Source organism: Sus scrofa, chromosome 10, assembly GCF_000003025.6.
Source record: "Sus scrofa isolate TJ Tabasco breed Duroc chromosome 10, Sscrofa11.1, whole genome shotgun sequence".
Lineage (NCBI taxonomy): Eukaryota > Metazoa > Chordata > Mammalia > Artiodactyla > Suidae > Sus > Sus scrofa.
The window spans coordinates 24,463,674-24,482,071 of record NC_010452.4 but is presented as its reverse complement, the minus strand read 5'-3'; the positions used below and the strand labels follow the sequence as shown (position 1 = coordinate 24,482,071).

The following is an 18,398-nucleotide window of genomic DNA, read 5'->3' as shown; positions in this document are numbered from 1 at the left end:
ACATTATTATGATACAGCTGATATTACTAGATGTTCCTAAATAAAATGTAATCTATTTCATTAATTTATTGTTACTTCTTGGTCTATTGATTTACTGTTAGTAGATTTTAATGCTAACACGACATTATAAATCAACTATACTTCAATTTTAAAGATGGTTTTTTGCCTTTTTGTGTTTTGCTTTTTAGGGCCACAACCACGGCATATGGAAGTTTCTAGGCTAGGGGTTAAATTGGAGCCATGGCCTACACCACAGCCAGAGCAACAATAGATTCTAGCCATGTCTACGACCTACACCATAGCTCACCACAACACCAGATTCTCAACCTACTGAGCGAGGCCAGGGATCGAAGCTGCATCCACTGAGCCACAACGGAAACTTCTAAAAAATGGACTTTAACGCTAACAATTAGCCAAAGTCTGGTTTTAACAGATTTCCTTATCATGACATGTTAAGAAATTTTATGAATTGTTGGAGTTTCCATCACAGCTCAGTGGTTAATGAATCCGACTAGGAACCATGAGGTTGCAGGTTTGATCCCTGGCCTTGCTGAGCGGGTTAAGGATCCGGCATTGCCATGAGCTGTGGTGTAGGTTGCAGACGTGGCTCGGATCCTGCATTGCTGTGGCTCTGGCATAGGCCGGCGGCTACAGCTCCGATTAGACCCCCAGCCTGGGAACTTCTATATGCCGAGGGAGCGGCCCTAGAAAAGGCAAAAAGATAAAAAAGAAAGAAAGAAAAAGAAATTTTATGAATTGTTATACCTAAGTCCCAAATCTCCAGTTTACCAAGGGTGCTGTACAAATGATGTCATTTTCTGCGTATGCTGGGACATGAATGGTCAGGGAAGCACTGATCTCGGCATCATCTCACATTGAGTAAATGCAGGATTATGTAAGACTCCATGGAGCAACAGAATGCAAAAAGAAACCTCCTCTACAAAACCAGTGTATCCAAGAGGCCTTTTAAAAGTACACCGAAGGTCTGGATGGACAGGGGATGGAGAGGGGAACCAGGGTATGAGAAAAGCAGTGTGTGTATCCTACATAGAAAGCCAGTGGCTTCCGAGTCAGACAGACAGACCTAGGTTCAAAAGCCACCGTGACCTATGGGATTTGGTCAGGGCAAACTGCCTTCTGACGAGATCGGGCGCATTCAGGGTGGTATGGCTCTAGACCAAACTGCCTTCTGGATCCTATTTCCTTGTTACTAAACGGAACAGCACCTACTTGGTGGAACTATTGATGCAAAGATAATAAAAATAGCAAAATGCACAGTGCTCCAGTGGACACTCAGTAAATAGCACTTATTAACTTGTTATAGTTATGACAACACTGTGAGTTCTAAGTTAATGTATTTATAAAAATTAATGTGACCTGGGAAGAATAAAAACATGTTAGAGTGGTATTTGAATTAATGAATTTTTTATATACTTTTGTTTTAATGTGCGGCTTAGCAGTAAATACAGAGATGAATATATCAAATGTGAAACCAATACTTAAAAGAATATAGATTCGTTTTTCTTGGACTGTGAATAATTACATTTCTATTATACTGAAGTTTTTTAAAGAAAAATCCAACTATACGGTATGATCCTTTTCAAAAAGTTCTTCAAAAGAACATAGAGACTATCCTGATTTTTCTAAAAGGTATCTTGCAAAAGATATTCCAGAGATAGAAAAGAATATCAAGCAGAAATTTGACCTGTTGTTTTATAAATAAAACATTTCACTGCATTTTATTTCTGCTCCATGCTTATAGTATCTAAACCTCAGACTGCTCATTTGTAAAAATGACAAGTGGATCAGACATTGTCCTCTAAAGGTTCTTTTACTTCTGTGGAGAGTAACGTAGTGTCTTTTCTAGCAAAGGAAATCTTGGTTACTCCATTTTGCTCTGGTTTCAGCTGAAACACCCTCCTGAGACCCCTTCCTCTCTCCCTCTTCTCCCAGTAACATTTTGTTGCAAATTAGCCAACTGAGAAGAATGTGCACCCTGACCTGACCAATGGGAAGGGGACAGGTACATCACCTGCATTAGGGATAAATAGGGAGGGTCTTTTCCTCTTTGCCTGCGTTTTTTGAGTACCCGCTCCCTTCTGCAGAAGTAAAGAGCTTTGTCGAGATATCCCCATGTTCATGTGTCTCATTTTCCGACACTGACGATCCGAGCTTCCCATTAAGAAACCTTTGAGTTGTGGCTCAATGGATTAAGAACCTGAGACAGTCTGCATCAGGATGTGGGTTTGATACCTGGCCTCGTACAGTGGCTTAAGGATCCTGTGTTGCTGTGGCTGTGGCGTAGGCCGGCAGCTGCAGCTCTGGTTCAACTCCTAGCCCAAGAACTTCCATGTGCTGCAGGTGTGGTAGTAAAAAGAAAAAGAAGAAGAAAAAAGAAAGCCCTGAGCCCTGGTGATCCTGTCATGGACAGGCTTTAGCCTTTAGGGCTGAGGCAAGGCACACAGTGCTGACTCGCTGAGCACCCAGTGTCCTACCAGGAAGACTTGGGATACCTGCCCAGCATGAGCTCTCCCTCTCCCACCCATAAGGCTCTCAGCAGGTGGAAGGCAGCCCAGCCAGCCTTCAAAAGTTTCCCATCACCCTCGTGATGTACAGTGAGGTGAGTCATTCTTCTGACCTCATTGTTCACACTATTTACTGTCAACAGGGAACAGTCTAAATATGGGAGGGAAGTCAACATGAGAAACATGATTTCAAAACAGTGAGGCTGTGTCCAAAGGACCCAAACACAATGTGCCTTGACAACGCAAAGCCACGTGTCACAGTCAAGACAGCCGACTTAAGGAATGAATGAAGAAAAATAACAAACTGGAGTTCCCATTGTGGCTCAGCGGAAACAAATTTGACTAGTATCCATGAGGACACAGGTTCGATCCCTGGCCTTGCTCAGTGGGTTAAGGACCCGGCATTGCCATGAGCTGTGGTGTGGGTCACAGATTCGGCTCCATCCCGCATTGCTGTGCGGGCTGTGGTGTAGGCTGGCGGCTATAGCTCCCTCCAATTTGATCCCTAGCCTGGGAACCTCCATATGCCTCGGGTGCGGCCCTAAAAAGACACACAAAAAAAGAAAAATAACAAACTACAAAAAGACAGGTAGCAAAATGCTGCAGAGAAGAACCTGCTTCCCATGAAATGCCCAAATAAATCAAGCACAGTTCATAAAACAATACACCCTACTGGGAAATTCACATTCAGTCAGAAGGGCAGTTCCCTCCTCAGCCTCAGAGAGCACAGTGCAAAGTTGACCCACTGGTCTCCACCAGTCTCCACGTGAGTGTCCAAATGTCACTTCCTGGGACAAGCACATCAGAAGGTCTCTCTTCTCCCTGTACAGCCAGTTTATTTTTAGCGTTCTCTGGAGCTTTTCCTTCGAAGTTTTCTTTTATGACAAAGCTCAAGGGCTGGTGGTGATTTTAGGGGGCAAGAAACCGTATTACTGAACTAGAACTTTGAACAACATTTCAAACTAGGGGGAACTTCAGGTAAGAGTTACTGAAAAGGTGACAGAGAAAGTTAACCCCATGGACATCATCACTGACAGATATTTTACACATGAAGGCACTGATCTTAATTTGTTGAGCCCCACATCAAGCCTTGCAACAATCAATACGCTGATCTTTATTAACCACTGTACTCATAAGGTTCAAATTTTAATTTTTTTTTTTTTTTTTTTAGCAAGCAAGCAAAGTTTTTTTAAAGGAAAGCAAATACCTCCCAGGGTGGCGGGGCGGGGGGGGAAAGCCCCCCAAATTTTCATGTTTTTAATTGCTCCTGTATCCCAATTAGAAGGTCAACAGAAGTAAATATGATGATAATTAGAAGAATTAATTAATTAACAGAATTCAGGTCTAGTTAAGACTGGTTTGAAACTTCAAAATTCTGTTTAGGGAGTTCCCGTCGTGGCGCAGTGGTTAACGAATCCGACTAGGAACCATGAGGTTGTGGGTTCGGTCCCTGCCCTTGCTCAGTGGGTTAACGATCCGGCGTTGCCGGGAGCTGTGGTGTAGGTTGCAGACGCGGCTCGGATCCTGCGTTGCTGTGGCTCTGGCGTAGGCCGGGGGCTACAGCTCCGATTCGACCCCTAGCCTGGGAACCTCCATATGCCGCGGGAGCGGCCCAAGAAATAGCAACAACAACAACAACAACAAAAAAAGACAAAAAGACAAAAAAAAAAAAAAATTCTGTTTAGGCCACCAATGGCCACTAAACCACAAAGAGGTAACTTGATATTTTGTGCCTCGTGATAGATACATTACCACCTATAGGGTACTCGTACCAAAAATTCAAATCTGAATCAGATCAAATATCTAGATCTCATCACCAGTTTATAAAAATACAAGAGACAAAGGAACACGTTAACACTACAGGCATGCAGTCAGAAAAATCAAGATTGTGAGAAACCCTACAGTACAAACAATTCAGTTTTTCAACAAATAAGATGCAGAGGGGAAAAAATGAGGAGGAAACTATAGATTACAAGAGTTTTAAAATACATATGAACCAATGAAGACCTTATCTGAATGGCAATTTGAATAAATCAACTATTAAAAAAAAAAAAAAAACCTCATGAACCACCAGGGAAATTTAAACACTACTGAATATGATTTTAGGCAGTGAGTGTTCAATTTCTAGGTATGTGAGTGAAACTGTGATGGTTTTGATTTAAATTCCTATCTCTAATGTAAATCAAAGTTACCATGAGATACCACCTCACACCAGTTAGAAAGGCCATCATTAATAAATCCACAAACAACAAGTGGGGGAGGGGGTGTGGAGAAAAGGGAACCCTCCTGCACTGTTGGTGGGAATGTAAACTGGTACAGCCACTATGGAGAACAGTTTGGAGATACCTTAGAAATCTATACATAGAACTTCCATATGACCCCACAATCCCACTCTTGGGCATATATCCAGACAAAACTCTACTTAAAAGAGACACATGCACCCACATGTTCATTGCAGCACTATTCACAATAGCCAGGACATGGAAACAACCCAAATGTCCGTCAAGAGATGATTGGATTAGGAAGAGGTGGTATACATACACAATGGAATACTACTCAGCCATAAAAAAGAATGACATAATGCCATTTGCGGCAACATGGATGGAACTAGCGAATCTCATACTGAGTGAAATGAATCAGAAAGAGAAAGACAAATACCACATGATATCACTTACAACTGGAATCTAATATCCAGCGCAAATGAACATCTCCTCAGAAAAGAAAATCATGGACTTGGAAAATAGACTTGTGGCTGCCTGATGGGAGAGGGAGGGAGTGGGAGGGATCAGGAGCTTGGGCTTATCAGACACAACTTAGAATAGATTTACAAGGAGATCCTGCTGAGTAGCATTGAGAACTATGTCTAGATACTCATATTGCAACAGAACAAAAGGTGGGGGGAAAAAATGTATACATGTAAGGATAACTTGATCCCCTTGCTGTACAGTGGGAAAAAAATAAAAAATAATAAATAAATAAATTCCTATCTCTTAGAAATGTTTACAAATAAAATTATGTGATACTTATAGTACATTGGGGATGGGGAAAAGAAGGACCTAAACATGAGATCAGATTGGCCATGAGTTAACAACTTTTCTTCCTCTTTTTAGGACCACACCTACATAAGTTCCCAGGGCCAGGGGTTGAATCAGAGATGCAGCTGCATGCCTATGCCACAGCCACAGCCACGCCAGATCCAAGCCAAATCTGTGATCTATGCTGCAGTCTGTTGCAACAAACTTAACACACTGAGTGAGGTCAGGGATCGAACCCACATCCTCATGGATAATAGTTGGGTTCTTAACCTGCTGAACAACTACAGGAACTCCAAGTTGACAACTTTTAAGAATTCATTATATTATTCTCTCTACTTTTGTAATTGTGTGTGTGTGTGTGTGTGTATAGAAGTTCCTGGGCCAGGGACTGAACCCACACATACCACAGCAGCCACCCAAGCTGTTGCAGTGATAATGCTGGATTCCGAACCTGATGAGCCACAAGGGAACTCCCTGTATTTTATATTTTGAAATATTCCATAATTTAGGTTTAAAAAGAAAAAGAAAGTGACCAAAAATTCATACGTAAAAGCCAGGTTTTACCAGACATATCATAGATATTCAGAGCATGGCACTGTAAAACACTTTCCCAAAATTGCATTAGAATATGATTCTAGGAGTTCCCGTTGTGGCGCAGCAGAAACGAATCTGACTAGGAACCACGAGGTTACAGGTTCTATCCTTGGCCTTGCTCAGTGGGTGAAGGATCCAGCGTTGCCATGAGCTGTGGTGTAGACCGGCAGCTGTAGCTCTGAATAGACCCCTAGCCTGGGAACCTCCATATGCCGTGGGTTTAGCTCTAAAAAGCAAAAAAAAAGAATATGATTCCAACAGGTTGTCACAGTATTAATAATATTTAAGTATACTAAGAACAAAATCTTTTCTAAATTGTTACATAAATTCAACCCATAAGTACAGTGTAGAACAACCCATTAGAAACTATATATGCAGAAACTCAAAGACTTGGAAAAACTTATGGTATGGTTACCAAAGGGGGCAGGTTGCAGGGGAGGGGTGGACTGGAGATTTGTAGTGGAAATGTTCAGAAAATTCGGTTACCAGTGATGGCTGTACAACCATAAATATAATAAAATTTATTGAAAAAATAATAATAGAAGAAGAGAAAAAAAGAAACTACATACAGATCAATTTTCCGTACTAAAAACTAAGGCTTCAGTTCTCCAATTAACTTAGGAAACAAATACTAACTGCACGCCTGATAAAACTTCAAGCTCCCTAAATTTACTCAAACTGGTTACAATCTAAAACCTAAAATTTAAGAAACAATTTTAAAATTTTATCTTATTTACTTTTTTTTTTTTTTTTTTTCCTTTGTATGGCCACACCTGCAGCATATGTAAGTTCCTGGGCTAGAGGTCAAATAGAGCTGCAGCTGCTGGCCTACACCACAGCCACAGCCACGCCAGATCTGAGCGGCATCTCCAACCTATCTATGCCTCAGCTTGAGGCAATGCCTTATCCTTAAACCCACTGAGTGAGGCCAGGGATTGAATCTGAATCCTCATGGATACTCGTTGGGTACTTAACCTCCTGAGCCACAACAGAGACTCCTTAAGAAACATTTTTAAAATTATATGTTAAGAGCAGAAAAAGAAATAAATTCAAAACAAAACTAAGTCAACAATTTGAGCAAGCTTCAATTAGTAACCCAAATGAGTTTCCATTTCCTTGCCCTACATAAATTTTCTGGGTCAAGATCTTTCATCTGGATTTATTATCACTATGTTGAACCACTAAAGATTTTAAAGATCTCAAACTTCTACCTTCTACCATCTTAGGCAAATAGAATCATTTTCACCCATAGGCTGAGATGAACGATGGATATAACCCTCCCCTCCAACCCCCAAGAGCCAGAATGAGAGAAGAGAAAACTCACAAGGTAGCCAATTTCCTATTATAACTGATAATAGGAACCAGCTATTCTGGAGAACATTCCCCAAATGCTATTTAGATTCTAAAATGTATCAATTGCTAAGTAACAAGCAGCACAGAGTCAGGCATTTATTCATCCAGTAAATGAATGTGAAGGCATAACTGGCAGATGAAACAGTTTACTGGCACTAAGCTCCCTATCCCCTAGGGCTGCTTTCCAGCCACAGTGCTAATGAGTGGGAAATGGGCCAAACCAGAACTGGGAAATAAAATAACCTAGACTAGCTCATCAGTCCTTCAGAAACAGGAATATAACCTTCTTGCCTCTACTGCTGGGTTTAATATCCTAAAATATTCTTTACTCTTAAATAATGAAACCACTTGCACTAACAGGCCACCTCACGAAATCACCTTGAACTAACAAGACTTTGAGGAATCTTCTCATAAACTTTGGGCCCTAATTTAGTTATAATCACATTGATAGTAGATCTTTTCTCCCCCTCTTCCAAAAGTCAATAGGAAAAAATGACATATAGTCTCCATGAAAAGTCCTCAGAAACATCTTCCTACTGAAACTAAACTTTAAAAAATTATGAATGACCAAATCTAATGGTTTCTTGCAGGCCTCCTCAATTTCTTTTTGCATTATAGACCGTTCATTCCTTGAAATGCCTTGGTATCAGTGGGCTTTCCTGGTTCTCCTCTGCATTAGTTTCCTACTGCAGCTATAAATCCTAAATGATTACACACTTGCAGCTTAAAACCTTGCAGATCTGGAGGTCGGAAATCTAAGCTCAGCCTTATCAGGCTGAAGCCACGTTTCAGCAGGCTGGTTCCTTCTGGGGGCTCTGAGGGAAGGCTCCAGTCTCTCAACTTTTTCGGCTGCTTTTTGCTCGTCTTTTTCTTTTTAATTAAAAAAAAAAAAAAAATGGGGGGGCACGCCCACGGCATATGGAAGTTCCCAGGCTAGAGGTCAAATCAGAGCTGCAGCTGCTGGCCTACACCACAGCCACACCAAAACCAGATCTGAGCCACGTCTGCGACCTATACCACAGCTTGCAGCAACTCTGATCCTTTAGTCCACTGAGCGAGGCCAGGAATTGAACCCGCATTCTCATGGATACTGGTCAGATGGTTAACTTACTGAGCCACAATGGGAACTCCACAAGTCTCTCCTTTTAAATATGAAAAAACTGGAGCCTAGATAGAGAGGTGATGATTAGCCTTGAATCACACAGATGTTAGCAGGACATTTCTACGTGGATGTCTTCAGAGCAGGTCAGTCCAATATTGGACCGATTCCTATTCCTACCTGAATCACACAATTCTCTTAGACTCTGGCAAGAACTGTGTTACACTTTGCTTTTCTCTTTGTTCTCTCTGCTGGTTCTTTCATCTCTGTCCCTCCATTCATTCTGAAATCCAGCCGCAGCTTCATACTCCTAAAACACTGCTTTGGCTGGGTTACCTCTCCTGCTCAAACCCACAGTTCTCTATTAAGGACTGTATCCAAAGCCCTCCAGGATGTGACCTACCCCCCTCCCCCCACACCAGGTCACCTCTGTATCCTCTGCCTACACATCACATGCATTCCCACCTCTCCCCCTGAACTGCCCCTTCACTTAGCAGTACATCTTGTGTATCACAGAACTTAAAACTCTAAAAGTAGTTTTTTTTTTTTTTTAATGTATCTATCTCCAAACCAGACTGTGAGTTCCTTGAGGGCAGAAACTATGTCTAGCAACAAACATACACAGTAGTCCCCCTTTATCCCTGGTTTCACTTTCCTGAGTTACCGTGGTCTGAAAATACCAAATGGAAAATTTCAGAAATAAGCAAGTCCTAAGTTTTAAATTGACCACCATTCTGAAGAGCTGATGGAATCTCACACCTACCCACCCTGGACATGAATCATCCCACTGTCCAGCATATCCAAGCTGCATACACCATCCATCCATCAGTAAAGAAAAAAGCAGCACAGGTGGCCCTTGAACAACAGGGGTTTGAACTGCGCAAGTCCACTTAGAGGCAGATTTTTTCCAATAAACACATACTATAGTCCTACGAAATCCCCAGGTGGTTGAATCTGCAGATGTGGAAACCTGAATACAGAGGGCTGGTTGTAAAGTTACCCAGACTCCGATGGGACAGGTGACAGGGGTGGGGAGAAAGCACTGCAACCCGCCCCAGGGACATACAGGGTTTGACACTGTATGTGGTGTCAGGCACCCACAGAGGGTGTTGGAGATCGGAGGACTACTGCACATGTTAGCACAGACTCACAAGCTACCCTCAGGCATTCAACAGTAATTAGAAAGTAACAATCTACTGAGAACTCTACCCCAAATATGTGCACGTATGTACATATGTGTGCCTATGTGTGTGTATGTGTGTATATAGACACACATATATAAGAGCACATGCAAATGATGACACATTATTCAAATGTCAGAAAGTTTATTTTCAAAGTATACTGAATGACAGAGGAAAACAGGAAAATTAAGTAAAAAAAAATCAGAAAGCAAAGTGTATGATACTAACTTTATAAATACTGTCTTTACACATAAATATAGACTCAATATATTGAACGGTCTCTTTAAAAAAACAGACAGGAGGTGTTCCCGTTGTGGCTCAGTGGTAATAAATCCGACTAGTTTCCATAAGGATGTGGATTTGATCCCTGGCTTCCCTTAGTGGGTTAATGATCCAGCGCTGCCATGAGCTGTGGCCTATCGAAGACATGGCTTGGATCCGGTGTTGCTGTGGCTGTGGTGTAGACCCGGCAGCTGCAGCTCCGATTCAACCCCTAGCCTGGGAACCTCTATATGCCGCCGGTGGGGCCCTAGAAAGAAAAAAAAAAAACCTGAAAGGAATACACTAAAATGGTAGTGGTATTCATCTCTGAATAGCTTGATTTTAAAATGTTTTCACCTTTTCTTCACAGCTGTCTTCCTGCCCTGTTTTACAGTCAGGAGAACACAGTGTGGTGAGAGGCTTAGAACAGAAAGTTGAGAACACAGTCTCTACGGTCAGTGTTCTGCCTGGGCTTAAATAAATCCGAGCTCCGCCACTCATTACCCGTGTGACCTTGGACAGTGGCTCCGTTTCCCCATCTCTGTAAAATCCTGACAATGATCAGAGCACCTATCTCAGGAGTTCTGAGTATTACTCACGAGTGAATACAGCAGGAGAACTTAGAACAGTCCTTGGCTCAGAGTACCTACCGTCTAAGTGAGAACTACTATTACTACCTGTACCAATGCCTGCTGTGCTTCTATTGTCATTACTAGTATGATGACTGTCACTCAAGATGACTGTCCAGGAGTTCCCATCGTGGCTCAGTGGTTAACGAATCCGACTAGGAACCATGAGGTTGCGGGTTTGATCCCTGGCCTTGCTTAGTGGGTTGAGGATCCGGAGTTGCCATGAGCTGTGGTGTAGGTTGCAGATGTGGCTCAGATCCTGCATTGCTGTGGCTCTGGTGTAGGTTGGTGGCTACAGTTCCGATTTGACCCCTAGCCTTGGAACCTCCATGCCGCGGGAGTGGCCCAAGAAATGGCAAAAAGACAAAAAAAGAAAAATAAAATAAAATAATAAAAATAAAAATGACTGTCCAGTACATGGCTATTAACATGACTTAAAAGAGCTAACACCAAGTACTGGTGAGGACACAAAGTAACTGAAACTCAGACATTTGCTGTTTGGAATGCGAAACGGTAGGGCCCCCTCGGAAAACAGTTTGGCAGATTCTTGTAAAGTGAAGCATTCATTACCATAGCATGCAGTCCCACCACCAGGAATTCAGCAAGAGAAATGAAAAATTATGTTCAAACAAAAATGTGTATGCAAATGTTTACGTGGCTTTATCCATCACTACCAAACACTGAATAATCCAAATGTCCTTCAGTTGGTGAACGGATAAACAAACTCTGGTACATGCTGGCAGAGTACCTCTCAGCAATAAAGACAATGCCCTACGCACAACACAGTGACATGGATGACTCCCAGGCACCATAGCCAGCAAGAGCAGCCAGACTCCAAAGGCTCCATACTGGACAATTCGTCCCTATGGCCTTGTGGTTGCAGGGACGGGGAACTGATGGATGGCCCGCCTAGGATTGGGGTGCGGGAGGAGGCGCTGGCTGCAAGGAGCACAAAGAAACCTTGGGGGTAACAGAGATGTCCCATATCATGACTGCAGTGGTGGTCAAACAGCTGAGCGCGTTTGTCACAATATCCAGGACTCCACGTTTTTAAAAGGTACATTTTCCCATATATAAAGTATATTTTAAAAACACATAAACAGGAGTTCCCGTCGTGGCACAGCAGAAACGAATCTGACTAGGAACCATGAGGTTGCAGGTTCGATCCTTGGCCTCGCTCAGTGGGTTAAGGACCCGGCATTGCCATGAACTGTGGTGTAGGTTGCAGACGTGGCTCAGATCTGGTGTTGCTGTGGCTGTGGCATAGGCCGGTGGCTGCAGCTCCTATTAGACCCCTAGCCTGGGAACCTCCACATGCCGAGGGTGCAGCCCTCAAAAAAAAAAAAAAAGACAAAAACACAAACACATAAATATAGAATAAGTCATGACTCAAGTATTAATTTACCAATAACACCTGTCTGACTCTCTGGCTTTAGCAGAACTGTGCTGAATCTATACACAAAGACAGCCTAGCTACTGTGAAAACACTCGCAGAGAAGATTCCAAAGCCCAAAGGATAGTAGATGGCTACTCCATGGGACTTTAAGAATGGGGAACAAAAATCTGGCTAGGAAACAAATAAGGCACTTGTATCTGTCCTTCCCACCCCACCTCCCCGCCCCCAAAAAACCCCACCATAAAAATAAGCCTAATTTCCAAATCTGGCTTGCTGTCCAATGTGGTGTGGAAACTTGAGACAAGTAGTCATAGGCAAGGGGCCAAGTGCCCAACATAGTCTGATGCATCATATTAACCAATCTGAAGAGGTAAACTACTAAAATGACTCAGGGTAACTGTTTTAGACCCGAGATAATGAGGCCAGCAGGACTGTCTTAATCCCAGACTGCCTTGGGCCCTGACACTAAGCAGAATTCACCAATATGCAGGGTTAGGCAGAAGTCACCTCACACACAGAACTAACTGTAAGAGGAATAAATACTGAACTTGGGGAGTTGCCTTGTGGCACAGCAGAGAAGGATCTGGCATTGTCCCTGCCATGGTTTGGGTCTGATCCCTGGCCCGGGAACTTCCACATGCCATGGACAGAGCCAAAAAAAAAAAAAAAAAAAAAAAAAAAGAGAGAAAAGAACTTGGAACTAAAGAGAAAGGGTTAAGAATACATTTTATTCTAGTTTAAATCAGTCATGGGGAGGCAACGTAGAGCAGGGAGAACATAGTCAATAAGATGGTGCTGCACATTGAAAGTTGCCAAGGAAGTGTGGCTTAAAAGTTCTCATCACAGAAAAAATAACAACTTTGTGTAGTGACTAGATCTACTGTGGTGATCATTTCACAGTATACATAATACTGAAGTACATACTGTGCACCTGAAAGTAATATGTTATAGGTCAATTATACCCCAATTTAACAAAAAGAGTACAAGTTTTATTTTACCATACCAGTTGGCACACATCCCTTTTTGAACTGAACTGAACACATTATATCTTAGTCATCTTCCCTCTCACTCTGAACGGAAACTGCTCTGCCTGTCCTCCTCCCCTCACCTATCCCTACTCCACCTCTCTTTCAAAGAAACAGATAACTTTAATTTTCCTGAGGAGTTCCCGTTGTGGCTCAGTGGTTAATGAACCCGACTAGGATCTATGAGGTTGTGGGTTCGATTCCAGGCCTCGCTCAGTGGGTTAAGGATCCAGTGTTCCCGTGAGCTGTGGTGCAGGTTGTAGACGTGGCTTGGATCCTGCATTGCTGTGGCGCAGGCCAGCAGCTGTCGCTCCGAATCAACCCCTAGCTTGGGAACCTCCATAGGCTGAGGGTGCGACCCTAAAAACAAACAAAAAAAGCTTCCTGAGGATAGAGGGTCAGACTGAAGCAGCTTTAGAATGACAGAGGCTACTAGGAGCTGAATTCCAGTCTGAGGTGATGCGAGGGTCCAAATATGAACTCTGAGACCAGTACGATACCTGAACTTGTGAGTCAAGCACAGGATCACTGTCTCCAAGGTACGACTACAAGCGAAGACTGATCAGACCAGTCAAGAATATCAGTGTCCTCCACCACATGCAGTGCAAGCAAGTGCCAATATAACACAATCTGAAGGAACAACAGGCATCCATCTTAACAAACCCCAGAAAACCTCCCTTCTGAAAGCGAGCACTTGCCTCTAATCGCAGCCCAATTTGGCAGTTTTAAGAGCCTGTGTCTGGACCCAAGATCATAACGCTAAGGATACAAGATGGGTGCTACTAATCCACCTTACAAAATGAATAAATAAAAAGAAAATTTTAAAAGCACCAGCCCATAGAGGTCCCACTGCGGTTCAGCAGGTTAAGAACCCAACTAGTATCCATGAGGATGCATGTTCAATTTGTGGCCTCAGTGGGTTAAAGGATCTGGAGTTGCAGCAGCTGTGGCTTAGGCCAGCAGCTTCGATGTGACCCCTGGCCTGGGAACGTGCGGCCCTTAAACAAACAAAATTACCTCACACAGAATGATCAACCTACCCTTCATGCCTTACAATGTACACACATACATGAAATGGGAATTCGTCTGTGAACAAACACACGTTTCCAGATTAACACCCTTTTCATTGAAGAGTCCATATACACTGCAAATCTTAACTTATTTGCAAAGTTTGGTTAGTCTGTATCAGTTTCCAAGGCTTTCATCAGAGTGGGTCTAACCTTTGAGATACTTATCCCTGTCTACCCTCAGCAATATTAATAGGCCCCTGGAGCTTATCTCTGACTCCAGCACCTGGTGGCAGAAGCAAAGGCTGCCAAGAAGGAAAGGTCCCTAAGTCCAAGCAGCATGGAGGCCCCACAACCTCAAGTACAAAACATCTACTGCGACCCCGTGGGAGAAGGGGCTTCATCCAGTGTGCCGGGGTCATGGTCCCCAGCTGGCCAAGACGGAGCCATCACCCGGATCATCCCCATCAGGCTTGTAGAGCAGACGGGCACTTAAATTCAGGTACCTGGACCACTCGCCACTCCACACAAGGACAAGCAGTCATACCCTCTACGGCTGTTAGACCACTGGCGGCTCCAGAACCACATTTCGAAAATTACTTTTTATATACCTTAAGTGTCCTGCAGACCACGGAGAAACATATTTTAACTCTGCAGAAATGACCTGCAGGCGTCCCTGAGCCAATAAAGGCCACTCATCTTGACTCAAACAAAGAAGTGGTCCCTCAACATAAAGTTTTGTTTGACCTCAAATCTTCAAGCAGCTTCATTTTAGCTGAATCTGGCTAGTACTGAGAATACTTATTCAACTCAACGCACTGCCAGCCCTGCAAATAGGGACGAATAATGCCATATTGCCTTTGCAAGTGTTTCAAAAAAAAAAAAAAAAAATTCCACAGTTGTCATCTCCTTCCTCTCCTATTTCAAGAGATTACGGAAGGTGAAGAGACTACTAGAATATTAGTGAGAGACACTGCACTTCACTGTCCAGGGGGGTAATTAAAGGAAAAGGAAAGACACCAAGGGGACCACGGTGTCAGGAAAAGGAGTCAGAAACGTGGTTACCTGGTGTGGAAGACCTACCTGCAGTCACCTCAAAGTAGGTGCTTTTCTCAGGGCGGTGTTAAAATGTGTGTGGTAAGGGGCAGACTCAGCAGTCACCTCAAAAAAACAGGGCCACTGAGTTACACTGAGAAAACTGTGCTTCGAATAAGGAACACGTGGACAAGAAAACTGGTTTCTATTTCTCTATGACCCCTCAAAGTGGTTTCTTTCAGAATCCAGACCTCAATCGCCTTATCATCCCCCAAACATCCGAAAAATAAAAATTCATTCAGAAATTTGAAAGAATACACGTGGCCCTCTGAGGGCCCATCTTACTTCAATTCAGCTCCTTATTAGGTGAGACATAAAGCTCTGGAGTTTAAATCTGAAAAACCCTTGCCTACAGGCAACTTCTCTCCCTTTTAATCTTGCACGAGCAACGATTTTCTAAGCTTCAGAGTCCTCACCTGTGAAATGGTTATTATGACACTGGCTGCCACACCCACCTCAAAGGATCACTACTGAGATTCACCTGCAGTAAGACATATCAAAAAGTTTTTAAACAGCAAAGAACTATATAAATGTTGGCCGCCACCTTAGGTGGGGCACTGTTATAGGCAGGAAAAAATGGACGCAAATGGGGTGAAAAGAAGGTCCTTTCATCTGAAAAAGAAGGACCACGAACGCAGCGAGGACTAATTTTAAGCTACTGGCTAATATGTTCACTGAAGCGAAATGACGCGAATCGGAATAATGACTTAGAAGTGGATTCTCAGGTCAGCACATCCACTTTGCACGGACAGCAGAAGAAGGAAAATAAGAAAGATTAAGAGTGGGTGTCCAGCTGTCAGCTCACCAAAATAACTGATGAAGTTCCATTTGAGAGAGAGGACGGAGTTAGTGACGACAGGCAGCATGTACAGAATACAGTTGCATAAGATGAACTAAGTTAAGGTGTTAATTACCAAGCACGGAACTGTCAGGTTATCCACAATCACATACTCCAGTTCTATATAGGGCGTGTGATTCCTACAGAAGCTTTAGCGGAAAAAAAAGCTATTCCAAAAACGTCAAACAAATGTAAGTGACCCTGCAGGTCAGCGCTCCGTAGAGGAATAAAGTAAGGCTTCCTTCCTTGAGGATGGGGTGCTCGGGGAGCTACAGCGCGACGAACGCAGAACCTGTAAATCACTGCAAACCAGAAAACCAGAAAACCAGGTGTGGTTTCAGACCCTTCGGCCCTCCGCCCTCCCCAGCACGGGATGCGCTCTCAGAGACGGCAGAACGACTCGCACAGAAAGCAGGACTCGAGAGCGCAGCAGACCCCCGGCCAAAGCACCGGTAACCATGACGACCCGCGGAGCGGGAGGGAAATACAAACACCCGACTGCGGCGGGCGCCGGTCCTGCGAGGTCGGGAACAGCCGGCCGCCGAGCGGCGGCGGCGAGAAGCGGGCTCGCAGCACCCGCGCTGCGCTCACCTGGTGCAGGGCTGTCAGGCCGTCGACATTGGCCGTGTCCACGTCGGCGCCCCGGGCCAGGAGCCGCCTCACCTCGTCGGTGTCTCCGCTGGAGCAGGCAGCCAGGAACACGGCGCCGTCCTCGAAGCGGACCCGCGGGCCCGCGCGCCGACTCTGCGGCTGCCGCCCCGCGCCCGGCCGGTCGGTGGGCTCCTGCTCCGTCAGCGAACCCCGCCAGCGCCGCAGCTGCTCGGCCCGCCGCGCCCGCGCCGACTCGGCCCGCTTCCCGCCCAAGTGCTCCAGCTCTGCCATAACGCCGCTGCTCCGAGCCGCCCCGCCGCCGCCTCCGAGCGCTTCAGCCGGGAGAGGAGGGCGGAGACCCACGCGCAGCCATCTTTACTGCTCCGCCGCCGCGCCGCCCGCGCCGCCCGCACGCCCCGCGGCCTCAGCACGCAGTTGCAGCGGCGCCCCGGAGCATCACGGGACTTGTAGTAGGAGAGCCGCGCGTCCCCCACGCCCGGGCGCGCCCGCGCCTGACGGGAACTACAAGTCCCTGGACGGACCGCGAGAGAGGCGCGGTCCGGGAGCTCCCTACTTGGCCGCAGACCTGCGAGGTCACCTCCGCCCCAAGCGGGAGCTGTCCCTGGCCGGAGTCAGCCTCTGTGGGCGTGTTAAGAGTCGTGGTTCATTCTCTTTGCGACTACCAGCTAATTTTGGCTCCCTAATTAACACGTCAATCTTTTGGAGTGGAAAAGGGGTCAGTTGTTATCCCTACTTTCTGTTGCAGAAAACTGGACGGGAAGTACCCAAAACTTTCAAAACTGTGTCCTGGTTCTGAATCCAGAGTTTTATTAACTTAGAGGGCATGAACACGTAGCCCTGAAAAGCCCCTGGGAAGGATGCACGCAGGTACAGCGGAAAGAGCATTCAAATTCAGTTCTCCATACAGAAGTTCTCTGAGCCTGTTTCCTTGATTGTAAAAAGGGGGTAATGTCACCTCACAGGATGGTCCTGTGGCTCGAATAAGACGATATATGCAAGGATACCTAGTGCTATCCCTGGCTTCTATCAGCTCATAATAAATACTAATTTCCCTTCTTTCTCTCTCCTCCTCTTCTCCAGTTTTCGTGGATCTTAAATTATTGGGAGACAGAATGGATGTCATGTGTCTTAAATTATTGGGAGACAGAATGGATGTCATGTGTTCCATGATTTTTTTACCCAAAGCTACAAAAAACGTATACAGAGCAAACACAATACTGCAAGTCAACTATAGTTCAATTAAAAAAAAAAATACTATAGAGCATACAAAACTCCTAAAGCAGCAAGTAGGCCATTTTCATGTTCAAAGAGAGCTTGGTTATAAAACCTGTTAAATAGACTTAGCATTATTACAACATTGTAAATCAACTATACTTCCATAAAGCTTTACAGAAAGTTGACTTAGTAACTATATCCCTCCAGGCTTTAGCCCTGGACAAAACATAAATAATTTTTTTTCCATAATGAAAGAGATCATATACAATTATTAGGTTCTTTAAACTTTCAGTTTTTCACTAAAAAAAATGTTGCAAGGAGTTCACATTTTGACTCAGCAGAAACAAACCCGACCAGTATCCATGAAGATGTGGGTTCAATCCCTGGCATCACTCAGTGGGTTGAGGATCCTGCGTTGCTGTGGCTCTGGTGCAGGCCCGCGGCTACAGTTCGGATTAGACCCCTCCTAGTCTGGGAACCTCCATGTGCTGTTGTGTGGCCCTAGAAAAGGCAAAAAGACAAAAAAAAAAAAA

The 18,398-nt window shown here is 44.4% G+C and overlaps 1 protein-coding gene across 9 annotated transcripts in view; it reads right to left on the bottom strand.

The window, feature by feature from the left end:
- The window catches only part of PPP1R12B (protein phosphatase 1 regulatory subunit 12B), a 173,462-nt gene extending 155,290 nt beyond the window's left edge, over positions 1 to 18,172 (bottom strand). For 2 of the 9 annotated variants that reach the window (XM_021064553.1, XM_021064552.1), the window contains exon 1: positions 16,630 to 18,172. In XM_021064553.1, the coding sequence (XP_020920212.1) occupies positions 16,630 to 16,920 (291 nt within the window). In that variant the 5' untranslated portion in view covers positions 16,921 to 18,172. The remainder of the gene's footprint in view (positions 1 to 16,629) is intronic. The other 7 variants (XM_021064555.1, XM_021064554.1, XM_021064550.1 and 4 more) reach the window with 7 other exon arrangements.